General features: G+C 38.3%; 1 protein-coding gene across 4 annotated transcripts in view; it reads left to right on the top strand.

Annotated features, from left to right (window-relative positions):
• The window catches only part of SLC25A26 (solute carrier family 25 member 26), a 132,959-nt gene that overhangs the window by 10,509 nt on the left and 107,348 nt on the right, over nucleotides 1–15,102 (top strand). For all 4 annotated transcript variants that reach the window (XM_028110335.2, XM_028110333.2, XM_028110336.2 and 1 more), the window contains exons 2-3: nucleotides 8,356–8,512; nucleotides 12,434–12,543. In XM_028110335.2, coding sequence (XP_027966136.2) covers nucleotides 8,356–8,512; nucleotides 12,434–12,543 — 267 coding nt within the window. The remainder of the gene's footprint in view (nucleotides 1–8,355; nucleotides 8,513–12,433; nucleotides 12,544–15,102) is intronic.

The raw sequence follows: 15,102 nt of genomic DNA, 5'->3' as shown, positions 1-15,102 counted from the left end.
AACCTCCATACTGTTATCCAGAGGGGTTGCACCAGCTTGCATTCCCACCAACAGTGTAGGAGGGTTCCCCTTTCTCCACATCCCCGCCAACGTCTGTCGTTTCCTGACTTGTGAATTTTAGCCATTCTGACTGGTGTGAGGTGGTATCTCATTGAGATTTTGATTTGGATTTCCCTGAGGCCGAGTGATGTTGAGCACTTTTTCATGTGTCTGTTGGCCATTTGGATGTCTTCTTTGGAAAAATGTCTGTTCATGTCTTCTGCCCATTTCTTGATTGGATTATTTGTTCTTTGGGTGTTGAGTTGGATAAGTTCTTTATAGATTTTGGATACTAGCCCTTTATCTGATATGTCATTTGCAAATATTTTCTCCCATTCTGTTGGTCGTCTTTTGGTTTTATGGACTGTTTCTTTTGCTGTGCAAAAGCTTTTTATCTTGATGAAATCCCAGTAGTTCATTTTTGCCCTTGCTTCCCTTGCCTTTGGCGATGTTTCTAGGAAGAAGGTGCTGCGGCTGAGGTCGAAGAGGTTGCTGCCTGTGTTCTCCTTTAGGATTTTGATGGACTCTTGTCTCACGTTTAGGTCTTTCAACCATTTGGAGTCTATTTTTGTGTGTGGTGTAAGGAAGTGGTCCAGTTTCATTCTTCTGCATGTGGCTGTCCAATTTTCCCAGCACCATTTGTTGAAGAGACTGTCTTTTTGCCATTGGACATTCTTTCCTGCTTTGTCAAAGATGAGTTGACCATAGAGTTGAGGGTCCATTTCTGGGCTCTCTATTCTGTTCCATTGATCTTTGTGTGTGTTTTTGTGCCAGTACCATACTGTCTTGATGATGACAGCTTTGTAATAGAGCTGGAAGTCCGGAATTGTGATGCCGCCAGCTTTGCTTTTCTTTTTCAACATTCCTCTGGCTATTTGGGGTCTCTTCTGGTTCCATACAAATTTTAGGATTATTTGTTCCATTTCTTTGAAAAAAGTGGATGGTATTTTGATGGGGATTGCATTGAATGTGTCAATTGCTCTAGGTAGCATTGACATCTTCACAATGTTTGTTCTTCCAATCCATGAGCATGGAACGTTTTTCCATTTCTTTGTGTCTTCTTCAATTTCTTTCATGAGTATTTTATAGTTTTCTGAGTACAGATCCTTTGCCTCTTTGGTTAAATTTATTCCTAGGTATCTTATGATTTTGGGTGCAATTGTAAATGGGATCGACTCCTTGATTTGTCTCTCTTCTGTCTTGTTGTTGGTGTATAGGAATGCCACTGATTTCTGTGCATTGATTTTATATCCTGCTACTTTACTGAATTCCTGTATGAGTTCTAGCAGTTTTGGGGTGGAGTCTTTTGGGTTTTCCACATAAGTATCATATCATCTGCAAAGAGTGAGAGTTTGACTTCCTCTTTGCCGATTTGGATGCCTTTTGATTTCTTTTTGTTGTCTGATTGCTGTGGCTAGGACTTCTAATACTGTGTTGAATAGCAGTGGTGAGAGTGGACATCCCTGCCGCGTTCCTGACCTTAGGGGAAAAGCTCTCAGCTTTTCCCCATTGAGAATGATATTCGCTGTAGGTTTTTCGTAGATGGCTTTTATGATATTGAGGTATGTACCCTCTATCCCTATACTCTGAAGAGTTTTGATCAAGAAAGGATGCTGTACTTTGTCAAATGCTTTTTCTGCATCTATTGAGAGGATCATATGATTCTTGTTCTTTCTTTTGTTAATGTATTGTATCACGTTGATTTGCAGATGTTGAACCAGCCTTGCAGCCCAGGGATAAATCCCACTTGGTCATGGTGAATAATCCTTTTAATGTACTGTTGGATCCTACTGGCTAGTATTTTGGTGAGAATTTTTGCATCCATGTTCATCAAGGATATTGGTCTGTCATTCTCCTTTTTGATGGGGCCTTTGTCTGGTTTTGGGATCAAGGTAATGGTGGCCTCATAAAATGAGTTTGGAAGTTCTCCTTCCATTTCTATTTTTTGGAACAGTTTCAGGAGAATAGGTATTAATTCTTCTTTAAATGTCTGATAGAATTCCCCTGGGAAGCCATCTGGCCCTGGACTTTTTGTTGAGAGATTTTTGATGACTGCTTCGATTTCCTTAGTGGTTATAGGTCTATTCAGGTTTTCTATTTCCTCCTGGTTCAATTTTGGTAGTTGATACATCTCTAGGAATGCACCCATTTCTTCCAGGTTATCTAATTTGCTGGCATGAAGTTGCTCATAATACGTTCTTATAATTGTTTGTATTTCTTTGGTGTTGGTTGTGATCTCTCCTCTTTCATTTATGATTTTGTTGAATTGGGTCATTTCTCTTTTCTTTTTGATAAGTCTGGCCAGGGGTTTATCAATCTTGTTAATTCTTTCAAAGAACCAGCTCCTAGTTTTGTTCTGTTCTACTGTTCTTTTGGTTTCTATTTCATTGATTTCTGCTCTGATCTTATGATTTCTCTTCTCCTGCTGGGTTTAGGCTTTATTTGCTGTTCTTTCTCCAGCTCCTTTAGGTGTAGGGTTAGGTTGTGTATTTGAGACCTTTCTTGTTTCTTGAGAAAGGCTTGTATCGCTATATACTTTCCTCTCAGGACTGCCTTTGCTGTATCCCAAAGATTTTGAACAGTTGTGTTTTCATTTTCATTGGTTTCCATGAATTTTTTTAATTCTTCTTTTATTTCCTGGTTGACCCATTCATTCTTTAGTAGGATGCTCTTTAGCCTCCATGTATTTGAGTTCTTTCCGACTTTCCTCTTGTGATTGAGTTCTAGTTTCAACGCATTGTGGTCTGAAAATATGCAGGGAATGATCCCAATCTTTTGGTACCGGTTGAGACCTGATTTGTGACCTAGGATGTGATCAATTCTGGAGAATGTTCCATGGGCACTAGAGAAGAATGTGTATTCCGTTGCTTTGGGATGGAATGTTCTGAATATGTCTGTGAAGTCCATTTGGTCCAGTGTGTCATTTGAAGTCTTTATTTCCTTGTTGATCTTTTGCTTAGATGAGCTGTCCATTTCAGTCAGGGGGGTGTTAAAGTCCCCCACTACTATTGTATTGTTGTCAATGTATTTCTTTGCTCTTGTTATTAATTGCCTTATAAAAGTGGCTGCTCCCATGTTAGGGGCATAGATATTTACAATTGTTAGGTCTTCTTGTTGGCTAGACCCTTTAAGTAGGATATAGTGTCCTTCCTCATCTCTTATTACAGTCTTTGTTTTAAAATCTAGTTTGTCTGATATAAGGATTGCCACCCCAGCTTTCTTTTGGTGTCCATTAGCATGGTAAATGGTTTTCCACCCCCTCACTTTCAATCTGGGGGTGTCTTTGGGTCTAAAATGAGTCTCTTGCAGACAGCATATTGATGGGTCTTGTTTTTTAATCCAGTCTGATAGCCTGTGTCTTTTGATTGGGGCATTTAGCCCATTTACATTCAGGGTAACTATTGAAAGGTATGAATTTAGTGCCATTGTATTGTCTGTAGGTGACTGTTACTGTATATTGTCTGTGTTCCTTTCTGATCTATGCTGCTTTTAGGCTCTCTCTTTGCTTAGAGGACCCTTTTCAATATTTCTTGGAGTGCTGGTTTCATGTTTGCAAATTCCTTTAGTTTTTGTTTGTCCTGGAAGCTTTTTATCTCTCCTTCTATTTTCATTGACAGCCTAGCTGGATATAGTATTCTTGGCTGCATATTTTTCTCGTTTAGTGCTCTGAAGATCTCATGCCAGTCCTTTCTAGCCTGCCAGGTCTCTGTGGATAGGTCTGTTGCCAATCTAATATTTCTACCATTATAGGTTACATATCTCTTCTCCCGAGCTGCTTTTAGGATTTTCTCTTTGTCTCTGAGACTCGCAAGTTTTACTATTAGATGTCGGGGTGTTGACCTATTTTTACTGATTTTGAGAGGGGTTCTCTGTGCCTCCTGGATTTTGATGCCTGTTTCCTTCCTCACATTAGGGAAGTTCTCTGCTATTATTTGCTCCAATATACTTTCTGCCCCCCTCTCTCTTTCTTCTTCTTCTGGGATCCCACTTATTCTAATGTTTCGTCTTATCGTATTGCTTATCTCTCGAATTCTGCCCTCGTGATCCTGTAGTTGTTTATCTCTCTTTTTCTCAGCCTCTTTATTTTCCATCATTTGGTCTTCTATATCACTGATTCTCTCTTTTGCCTCATTTATCGTAGCAGTTAGTGCCCCCATTTTTGATTGCACCTCATGAATAGCCTTTTTGATTGCGACTTGGTTAGATTTGAGTTCTTTTATTTCTCCAGAAAGGGTTTCTCTAATACCTTCCACACTTTTTTCCAGCCCAACTAGTATCTTTAAAGTCATGATTCTGAACTCTATGTCCGACATCGTACTAATATCCGTATTGAGTAGGTCCCTGGCTGACGGTACTACCTCTTGTTCTTTTTGCTGAGGTGATTTTTTTCGTCTTGTCATAATGTCCAGAGGAGAATAGATGAATGAGAGAACAAAATGCTAACAGTTTAACAATGTCCCCAGCAAATATACTCTATACAAATCAGAAAAGACCTGAAACCAAGGGAAAAGAAAGGGAAAGAAAGAAAAAAGAAAGAGAAAGAAAAAAAAAACAAAAGAAAAAGTTAAAAACAAAAACAGAAGAATACAAAAAAAAAAACCAGAGTATGATCAAATATGATCAGGCGAGTGCATAGATCAGTGCCACACACTAGATTTTGGGCGTATTTTGGTCTGTTAGAAAAAAGTGCCTCCTAAAATTTTAAATGAAGAAAGACATATATGTACAAAACAAGGGTTGATACAATGAAGGGATGGAGGATGACTGTAAAGATGAAAATTATAAAAGATTTTATAAAAGGAATTGATAAGATAAGAAGTTGTTTGAAAAAAGAAGATTTAAAAGAAAAGAAAAAAGTGAGAGAATGTGATCAGGCAGGAGACTAGAACAAAGCCATACACTAGTGATTTAGGGTATATTTTGATCTGTTAGAAGAAACTGTATCTTAAAATTTTAAAGAGAGAACAACTTATATATATATGCCAAAAATAAGGGTAACTACTATGAAGGGATAAAATATGACTCTAAAAATGAGAAATAAAAAAATGTGTTTTTAAAAAAGGGATTGATAAGATGTTGGTTGAAAAAAGGAAAAAGAAAAATTAAAAAAAAAAACAGATAAAAAAATTAACTTTGAAAAACTAATGAATCATGGTAAGAAAAGCCGTGAATTCTATGTGCAGTATTCCCCTAGCGCTGGAGTTCTCCCGTTCCCTTTGATCGGTAAACTTGGTCTTGGCTTGCTGGCTGTTCGCTGATCTTCTGGGGGAGGGGCCTGTTGCTGTGGTTCCTAAATGTCTTTGCTGGAGGCGGAATTGCCCCGCCCTTGTCCGTCTGGGCTAAGCAAGCTGATCGGGTTTGCTCTTAGGAGCTTTTGTTCCCTGCAAGCTCTCGGTACAGTTTTGGAGGACCAGGGTGAAAATGGTGGCCTCCCAGTCTCCACCCGGAGGAGCTGAGAACTCGGGGCCCCGCTCCTCAGTGTGCCCCCAGAGAAAAGCAGTCACTCCCATCTCCCTGGTCTCCGGCGGAACTGCGTGCTCACCGGCCTGTGACCAAGGGTTTCTATCTCTGGCACCCGACTCGGTGTGGAGTCTCCAAACCCAGCAGAGCCCTGCGGTGCGCTCCCGCGCCGCTCCTCCCCGGGGGAGGAAGGGGAGTCTCCCAAGCTCTGTCGCTTGTTGGGTCCCTGCTGGAGGAGCAGTGGCCTGACTGGGCCGTGGATCACAGTTTATGGCCACCCCAGCTGAGAGCCTGTGCCTTGGCTCCGTCTCTGCAGCCGGCTTCCCCGCTCCGATACCTGGGAGCTCTGCCGCACTCAGGCACCCCCGGTCTTTCTGTGACCCCGAGCGTCCAGAGAGCACACTGTCCCGCGAGCGTTCCACCCCCAGCTTAGCCACTGCAGCGACGTCCCTCCGTGGAGCCGACTTCTAAAAGGTCCGATTTTGTGCTCCGCGGCTCTAGCACTTGCCAGAAGCGGCCGACGGAGGCCCCTCCCCCGCCATCTATCCTCCCGAATATCTCCTTGGATTCACTTCTCCACACGTCCTACCTTCCAGTAAGTGGTTGCTTCTCTGTTCAGAGAGTTGTTGCTACTCTCTTCTTCGATCTCCTGTTGAGTTCATAGGTGTTCAGAATGGTTTGATCCCTATTCAGCTGAATTCCTGAGACCAGACGAAATCCAGGTCTCCTACTCCTCTGCCATCTTGCTCCGCCCCTCAGTCTCATGAATTTAAATGACATTTGAGTTATAGAAGTTTGAAATCTGCAAAAGCAATTAGTAACTTCTGATTTGTGTTTTAGTAGATAAACAGATTGAATCTGGTTATTTTATTCTCTACAGGTAAGAATTCTGATGAAAGAAGGGTTAGAGAATCAATGCATGCAAAGTAGCCAAATAGATTAAAAGACTAATTAACGTATTGATTAAAATTTAGCAGTAGATAGCAAGCATCTCTCTGAGTTCTCTCCTAAGATTAAAGAGAAAATTACAATGAAATGCAGGATGTTTGTAAAGAATCTAGTCCTATTAGACATTCCCAGTGGGATTTTTGTTTTCCTTGTGTTTTGAGAAAATGATGAGGCAGGTGTACTGTTTTATTTATGTTCTGAATTTTACAAAATCCTTTAAAAATAATTAATGTTGGAAAAAGTTGGCTCTTTTTTTACTTTCGTACATTACTTAGGAACATATTCTTGTGACTTAGAAAAGGCCACCTTTATTTCCAGAAAGAAATCCCAGTTCCTTGTCAGTCTTTTACTGCCTCTTGTGGTTTAATTCTGGCACATCTCTGGGTTGTTTTGGTGACATCTCTAGATCATTTGCAGAGTAGACCTTCGTGGTCTTTGAGGTTCTGTCATGTCTCTCAGGCTGATCATATAGTACGGTATTAATATTTATGATAATGTACTTTTCTATTAAAAGAATTTTTAATAATTTACCTCTCCTGGTTCATTACTGGATTTCTCATCAGAGTAAATTCATTTTTGCAATGAACTCTTAAAATGGTTTTATGGTGAGTGCTAAGTAGAGCAGTGTGTTTGCTATGTACTAAGCTTTGTACCACCTGAGCATTTTGTGTACCCAAAGGATGGAAACAACTTCATCATTTTGAACTTTGCCTGTGTGTTTGAATAATGCTGATTTTTCTTTTTCTATATCTTAGTTTTTAATATATAGTTTTAATATATATATTTCTACCTTTTGAATAGTAATATATTCATGTTCAAAATCCAAAAGATGAGAAAAGTTAATGATTCATTTTAAAAATTACTATGTAGCAACCATATCGAGAGTCTTTTTGTGATTCTTCTGTCTGCTCACGCCCAACTGGTTTTGATTCACATTTTTAAATGGTGCCTTTTAGACTTTGTGTATTGAGCTTTCTTTGACACTGTTCTTGAGTTCATATTTTTCTGAAATTTTTTCCTGAATTTTTTTGCTTTGCCTAAGTTGTAACCAGTTTAAAAATATTCTACATAGGCTCTACTGTATTTTTTAAAATGCAGCTTCTCCAAAGCAACGTGATGTCTTTTGGGAGATGACTAGCTGGGGCCAGGTTTTAATATGCTCTGGGAACTTAGCTTTTCTCCCCCCCCATTTTTTTTTTTTTTACTTAATTTAAAAATTATCAAGGAATTTTTAAATAAACACAATGGAGAGAGAATACTACAGGAATCCTTAGATATATGAATCTTAAAATACAGATCTGGATTCTCAAGGACCATTACCTATTTCAAAATAGAAGTCTCCCCTGAAACGGTCTTACTTCAGTTTTACTACTCATTCGTTGAAAAGATAAAAATATAACATTTGGTCTGATACGGAAAGATCAGCAAGACAAATTTAGTGATAAAAGCAAGGTGCAGCACAGTGCATATTGTATATACCTTTTTTTAAAAAGAAAATAAAGTACATATTCATATTTGCTTATATATGCCTAGAGTAACTTCAGAAGGATACAGTAAACAACCAGAAGTGGTTACCTGAGTTATTAGACTAGGGAAAGAGACTTTGAACTCTTAACCTTTCTGAGATTGTTGACTTTTAAGCCATGTGGAAGTATTAAAAATGAACTTAAAATTAATTTTTAAAATAAAAATTTATTTAAAAAATTACAATTTTAGAATATAGCACAACTATGGTTATTTCCCCAGGAAAATCTATAAATTTAGATAGAAGGTCCTTGGACTATGCCAGATAAGCTGTGGACTGATAGGTATGAGAAATATGCTTTAAAGATTACCTTTTTCTTATACTTACCCCCAAATGGTGGAGAGCTTATTTGATTATAACCTTCTTTCCTTTTCTTTTTAAAGGCTGGTGGGGTAGCAGGTGTTGCTGTTGACTTGATATTATTTCCTCTGGATACCATTAAAACCAGGCTTCAGAGTCCACAAGGATTTAACAAGGCTGGTGGTTTTCGTGGAATCTATGCTGGCGTTCCTTCTGCTGCTATTGGATCCTTTCCTAATGGTAAAAATTATATTGATATTCTCACCACTAGAAAACCAAGATAATGAGATTTATTTTCAGCATGGTATATGGTGTTACCCCATGTAGAATTGCTCATGTGTTGTAGCTTATCTCTTGAATTTGTTTTCTATTCATTAACCTGCTGCTTTTGAATCAGCTAGTGCTAGAGATCCCATTCCACTATATTTGTAATAGAATATGAGCAGTCTTTCTAAAATGGTTTTTCTTGTTAAAATTCCCAGGTAGAATCTTGAAAATGTTACTCTAATATTGGTTGTTATACTTCAGAGCAGTGGTTCTCACCCTTGCCCACACATTGGAATCTCTTGGGAAGCTTTAAAAAATACTGATGCCTGTGTCCCCTCCGTAAGTTTTAATTGGTCTGGCTTTGCCTGGGTATTGGGGGTTTAGTTGCTTCCTAGGTGATTCCAGTGTGAGGTTGAGTTTAATAACTGCTGCCTTGGAGATTCTTTTGGAGCGCATGAACCTGAGAGGCCTTAAACCTTTTCTGTCTTAGCTAAATTGCTCTTAGATGATGCATCCAACTCCCACTAACCTCCTCCTGTGTACTCTCCTTTGAATGTCTTGCTTTTGTTGTAGGTTTGGAGTCACATTATGTGATTTATGGTCCTCTTATTTTGTAATCAGTATAATCTTTATTTAATCCACTTTTTGGTGTACTTTTTTTCAGATACTTATCTCATTTTGTTTACTGATGCTTTCAGTGGCACTTAATAGCAAACCAAGTGAACAAAACCACCACCACCACCACCACCACCACCACACACACACACACACACACACACACACACACACACACACCCTCATAATTTTAGAACCTCTGCTCTAGGATATTCTTAAACTCTGGAGTTTTTTCTCAGGATAATTCATGAGAAATTCTTTCATGTTCATTTGTGTTCATCCGGAGCATAGTATTCACATAAAGATTGGTAGTGCAGGGAGAAAATAGTGTTTTGATCCTTCGGTTCTCTCTTTCTTCTTCTCCCTCCCCCAGCAGCTCTTAGAACGGCAAACTGTCTTTGAGGCTATCCTTCAATTTTCATGTGTTTTAATACTTTTAGTAATTGATTGTAACAATTATTATTGAGCCCCCACTCCCTGTCAGGTGTGGTTCTCTGTGTGGGAGAGATGCAGCCATTCCTAAATTTGACCACAGTGCAATCACCTGATGAGGTTAAAAAAGTACCGATGCCTGTGTCCTGCTTTCAAAGATGTGATTTCATTGGTCTGAGGTGTGGCCTGGGCATTGGAGTTAAAAAAAAAAAAAAATCTTATGGTATTTCTTTCATTGTTCTAAAAGTTCTTTTTCTCTTACAAATTGCACAGAGGAATCAGTGTTGGTAGACAGCAGTAGTAGTAGTCTATGGAGAACATGGTGTGTTTAGGCTCACAGGACTATTTTAGATTCTTGCCAGCTTGACTTTACGTACCATGTGGGTTTTGAACTTTTGCATGTGTGAGAAAATGTTTTTCTTGCCATACTTACTCTGTTTTTTCGCCATCCACAGAACATCAGTGGATGGGTGATGCTGGGTAGTCAGTCAAAGTGCCTGTGGTTCAGAAATGGCCTTTTTGTTTTTCTGTGAATTTTTGGTAAATAGGAGTTTTTGTGTGGCACCTTTTTTTTCTTTTACTGTTTGTTAAAGTTCTGGTCCGACTGTAGTACACCAATGTAACATTCAGTGGCTGTAGACTTTTCTGAGAACATACAGTGGTCCCCCCTTATCCGTGGTTTTGCTTGCAGTGGTTCAGTTACCCATGGTGAACCGTGGTCCAGAAGCAGATGTTGCTCCTTCTAATCCATCAGCAGAAGGTCAGTAGTAGCCTAATGCTACGTCACATGCCTACATCATTCATCTTACTGTATCTCATCACATAGGCATTTTATCATCTCACATTATCACAAGGAAAAGGGTGAGTACAGTATAGGTATTTTTGAGAGAGAGACCACATTCACATAACTTTTATTACAGTGTACTGTTATAATTCTATTTTATTATTGTTGTTCATCTCTTACTTTGCCTAATTGAGAAATTAAACTTTAGCACAGATATGTATGTATAGGAAAAAATGTAGTATATATAGGGTCTGGTACTATCCATCATTTCAGTCATGCTCTGGGGCTCTTGAACAAACACCCTGTGGATAAGGGGGAAACTGCAGTATTCTGCAGGGGTGAAGAGTTGGGGAAGAAGGGGGCTAAGGGTTGAAAGAGGAGACAGCAGACCCCTATTCAGGATCTTTATTTAGAAGGGAATGTAGAAAAAGCATAGGATTTTGTTTTTAAAGAACTAGAAGAGGGGCACCTGGGTGGCTCAGTCGGTTAAGCATCTGCCTTTGGCTTGGGTTATGATCCCAGGGTCCTGGGATCGAGCCCTGCGTCAGTCTCTCTGCTCTGCTGGGAGCCTTCTTCTCCCTCTCCCTCTGCCTGCAGCTCCACCTGGCTTGTGCTTTCTCTGTCAAATAAATAAAATCTTTAAAAAAAAAATAATAAAGAGCTAGAAGAGATGGTAGGTATCAGCCCAATTCCTGTTCTTTTTTGTAACTTGTCCACAGCCTCACTTGGAACCTTGTGACATCATTTCCAATTAGTGGCGTTTTCTTGGGTGTCACCTTGGAGAATTTGGGGATTTACATTTCATTTTGTTTTTTGTTTTTTTAAATAGGCTCCACACCCAGATTGGAGCACAAAGTGGGGCTTGAACTCTTGACCTTGAGATCAAGACCTGAGCTGAGATCAAGAGTCAGATGCACCCAGGTGCCCCTAGGATTTACATTTCTAAAGATTTTGTCTGTCACAAAAGTAGCAATATAGTCTGAGTAGGTTGAGGTGGTTAACCAGGAAAACCTAGAAACTTGTAGCACTTTCTCCCTTCCCTGGGGATGGGGTGAGAGGGTGAAATGTGTAGCAGGTGGAACTTACTGCTGAATTTGGTTATGGATATTCTAGCTGTACATTTAGTGAGTGTGCTGAAGTAGGGAAAGCCTTATTGAGAACCACTGTGGGAATAGGGACCTATGTTATGTAAAACTGTTTGCACTGGTCATTACTCCTTCAGGGACAAGAGTCCTCATTTGGCCCGGTGTTTTTATTTGTTAGCAGCCTGTGGAGAGTTGAAAAGCTTGTTGACTTTAACTGTTGAACACTGATTTTCACTATGAAGCTCTTTTTCTGAGTGTTTTAGACTTTAATGTGATTTTGTTCAAATGTCCTTCAAAAGATGAATTTGTCATTCATTTATCTTTCATGCCTTATCTTTTATGGAAGTGATAAACATCTTTTGATTAACAGTACATGACAGGTTTTAAAAGCGCTTTTGTGCAGTTAAGATTAGTTCATGGTGATAGGGGTAGCTTTTTTGAGATTTTGATTTCCAGTTGTAATTAGATAGTTGATTATTTCCTTGATGTAAAGGTGACATGATATAGTAAAAAGTAGCCATAGTTATTTTGAGTGAACAATAATAAAACATTATCAAATAGATGTTTTATTTAAAGCATATGTTTTCAGTTTTAACCTGTCTGAATCAGTGTAGCGGATTGTTTTATTGTATGTAAAGATAATTTGGATCACAGAAATTCATATCTTATTCTAGATTGTTTACTAAAAAAATGTCAAGTGACTTATTAATACAAAATGGTGAATGTTAGGTTAGCTGTTAGCCTCCCTCAGGGCTGGGATCATGTCTTTTGCATTTTTATAAGTCCAGGTTTGGGCATATAACATGGACTCCGTAAATTCTACAAGAGTGGGGCAGGGAGGAAGAGTATGTGTTCAACTATTATGTTTATCTCTTACCTCACAATTTAATAGAGTTGTAATTTTTTTTTAGAAACATTTCTAAACAGTTTGAATATATATTTAAACTTTGTGAAAGACTGGTTTGTTTTAAATTTCAGCTGCTGCTTTTTTTATCACCTATGAATATGTGAAATGGTTGTGGCACACTGATTCATCTTCATATTTAATGCCTGTGAAGCATATGTTGGCTGCTTCTGCTGGAGAAGTGGTAAGTAACAAGTTATGCATATAAAATATTTAAGGAGTGCAAATCATGCATATATCTCTGGTACAGATGATTATTTCATTTTTAAAAGACAATTTTAAGTTATGAAAGTCATAAGCACCAATAAATGTAAATGGATTAAACATGATAGTTAAAAGATAGAGTCTAGATAGGATGAAAGAAAAATCCAGCAATGTGCTATTTTTAAGAGACATTCTTAAAACATTATTTTACAGAAAGAAAATTAAGGAGATGGAAATAGATACCCATGCACATTGTGGTGGCTTTGTATTGTGTCAACATAACTGAGCTGGAACTCCATTTCCTAGAACTCCCTTTCCAGGATGGTTCCAGGTTATGCTGGCTACAAGAGAAACTGGCACAACATTTGTGAGGTAGAAGTGAAGCAGTCGTTGGGCTGATGCTTATAGGATTGGTGTTGGAGTCAGGCACAGTTCGTACACCTCATCTCTGGTCTACAGCCTCTCCACTTCCTACTGGATCATCTCCTTCAGCTGTTCTAAATTCTTAGATATGTGGGCTCTGCTGTGAAGAATGCTATCTTATACTACAGGTCACCCACGTCATTGAGGTTGGTGCAAAACAGAGGATCAGTTTATCCTTGCTTTTTGCCATATCACATCATTTCATCCTTGCCCATCGCCTGCCCTCTGATTTCTGTCCTAACACTAGATGCAGAATCAACCGTTCTACATAACCTGCTTAATTAGCTCCCACAATTACTGTTCACATCTATAATAACTCTTTATTCTTATCCCGTATAGTGGTTCCACTTGTCTGATAAACCCAAGCTGATACAGAAATACAAACTGGAAAAGAGCTGATAGAGTAATGTCAGTATCAGGCAAAAAATCACCGAAAGCCAAAAACCAGAGAGACTATTGTACAGTGATACAAGGAACAATGCTCTTGGGACATGTAATAAAACTGAACCTGGACTAAAATAGTCTCAAATTATAAAGGAGAGATTGCCAGAAGTACAAGGAGAAATGAATAGAAATGTAATTTTTAAAATTTAATTTTTCTTTCATCATGATAAATGTACCCTTTAATCCCCATCACCTATTTCACCCATCCCCCCACCCACCAAAACTATAATCTTTGTTGGAGATAAACTTCTATCTGTATGTCTTAAGACCAGGCAGGCAGAAACATTTATTGAGACCATAGAAGATGTGAACAAGAAAATGACAGATTGGGCTAATGGATATGTATGGAGCTCTGCACCTAACAGTTGAAGATTATTCATTTTTTTCTAGCATACTTGGAACGTTAATAAAAATGTAGTACACCAAAGTGAATTTCAACTTAGTGTTGTGTAGAGACAATGTTGTACAGATCATTTGGTGTCTGATTATAATGGAGGAAAATTGGAAAGCAATGAGAAGATAGGTAGTCCATTTCTCAGTTCTGTTGATCTCCATGTCTGTCCTTGTGCCAGTACCACACAGTCTTGATTATTGCAGCTCTGTGGTAAGTTTTGAAATCAGTAAGTGCGAGTCTTCCAGCTTTGTTCTTCTCTGTCAAGATTGTTTTGCCTAGGCCAGGTCTCTTGCATTTTCTTGTGAATTTTAGAATCAGCTTGTCAATTTATATAAAAAAGGCAACTTAGATTTTGAATCTGTAAATCAATTAGGAGACTGTTGCTATCTTAAAGATACTAAATTTTCTCATCTATAAATAGGTGATATTTTTCCATGTACTTAGGTATTATTGAATTTTTTTCAACAGTGTTTTGTCGTTTCAGGGTATAAGTTTTATACTCCTCTTGCTAATTTATTCTTATTTATTCTTTTTGGTGCTGTTCTAAATGGAAATTTTTAAAAATTTCATTTTCAGTTCATTGCTACTTATAGAAATGAATTCATTTTCATATATTGATCTGGTATCCTGCCATTTTGCAGAACTCATTAATCAGTTCTAAAGCTGTTTAGTGGATTCCTTAGGATTTTCTATACACGAGATCATATCCCCTGCAAATAGAGGTAGTTATACTTATTTCTTTTCATTCTCTATGCCTTCTATTTCATTTTTCTTGCCCTAATTGACCAGGCTAGAAGCTCTAGTACAGTGTAGAATAGGAGTGGTGGGAGTGCGCATCCTTACCTTTTTTCTGATCTCAGGGAGAAGGCATTTAGTGTTTCACTAATTAAGTATGCTGTTAGCTGTGAGGTTTCCATAGATATCCTTTATCAAATTGGATAGTTTTTTGGGTGGATTTTTTTTTTTACACTGTGAAGGTTGAATTTTGTCCATGTTTCTGTTCATCTATTGAGATAATCATGAGACTTTTGTTTTTTATTTTGCTGATATGGCATGTTATATTAATTGATTTTCAAACATTAAACCACTCATGCGCTACTGAGATAAATCTCACTTGATCATGGTATATAATACTTTTTACTTAGTGCTAGGTTTTGTTTACTAGTATTTTGTTGAGGACTTCTGCTTCTTTATTCATAAGAGATGCAAGTCTATAGTTAACTTTTTTTTGTGTGTCTTGCTGGTTTTGGTATCAAGGTAAACGTCTCATAGCAGGAG

Source organism: Eumetopias jubatus, unplaced genomic scaffold (genome assembly GCF_037043125.1).
Source record: "Eumetopias jubatus isolate StellerSeaLion01/CBP00866 unplaced genomic scaffold, mEumJub1_p1.0 scaffold_1, whole genome shotgun sequence".
NCBI classification, from domain to species: Eukaryota; Metazoa; Chordata; class Mammalia; order Carnivora; family Otariidae; genus Eumetopias; species Eumetopias jubatus.
Note: the sequence above shows the minus strand (reverse complement) of the source record. Positions and strands in the feature narration are given on the sequence as shown.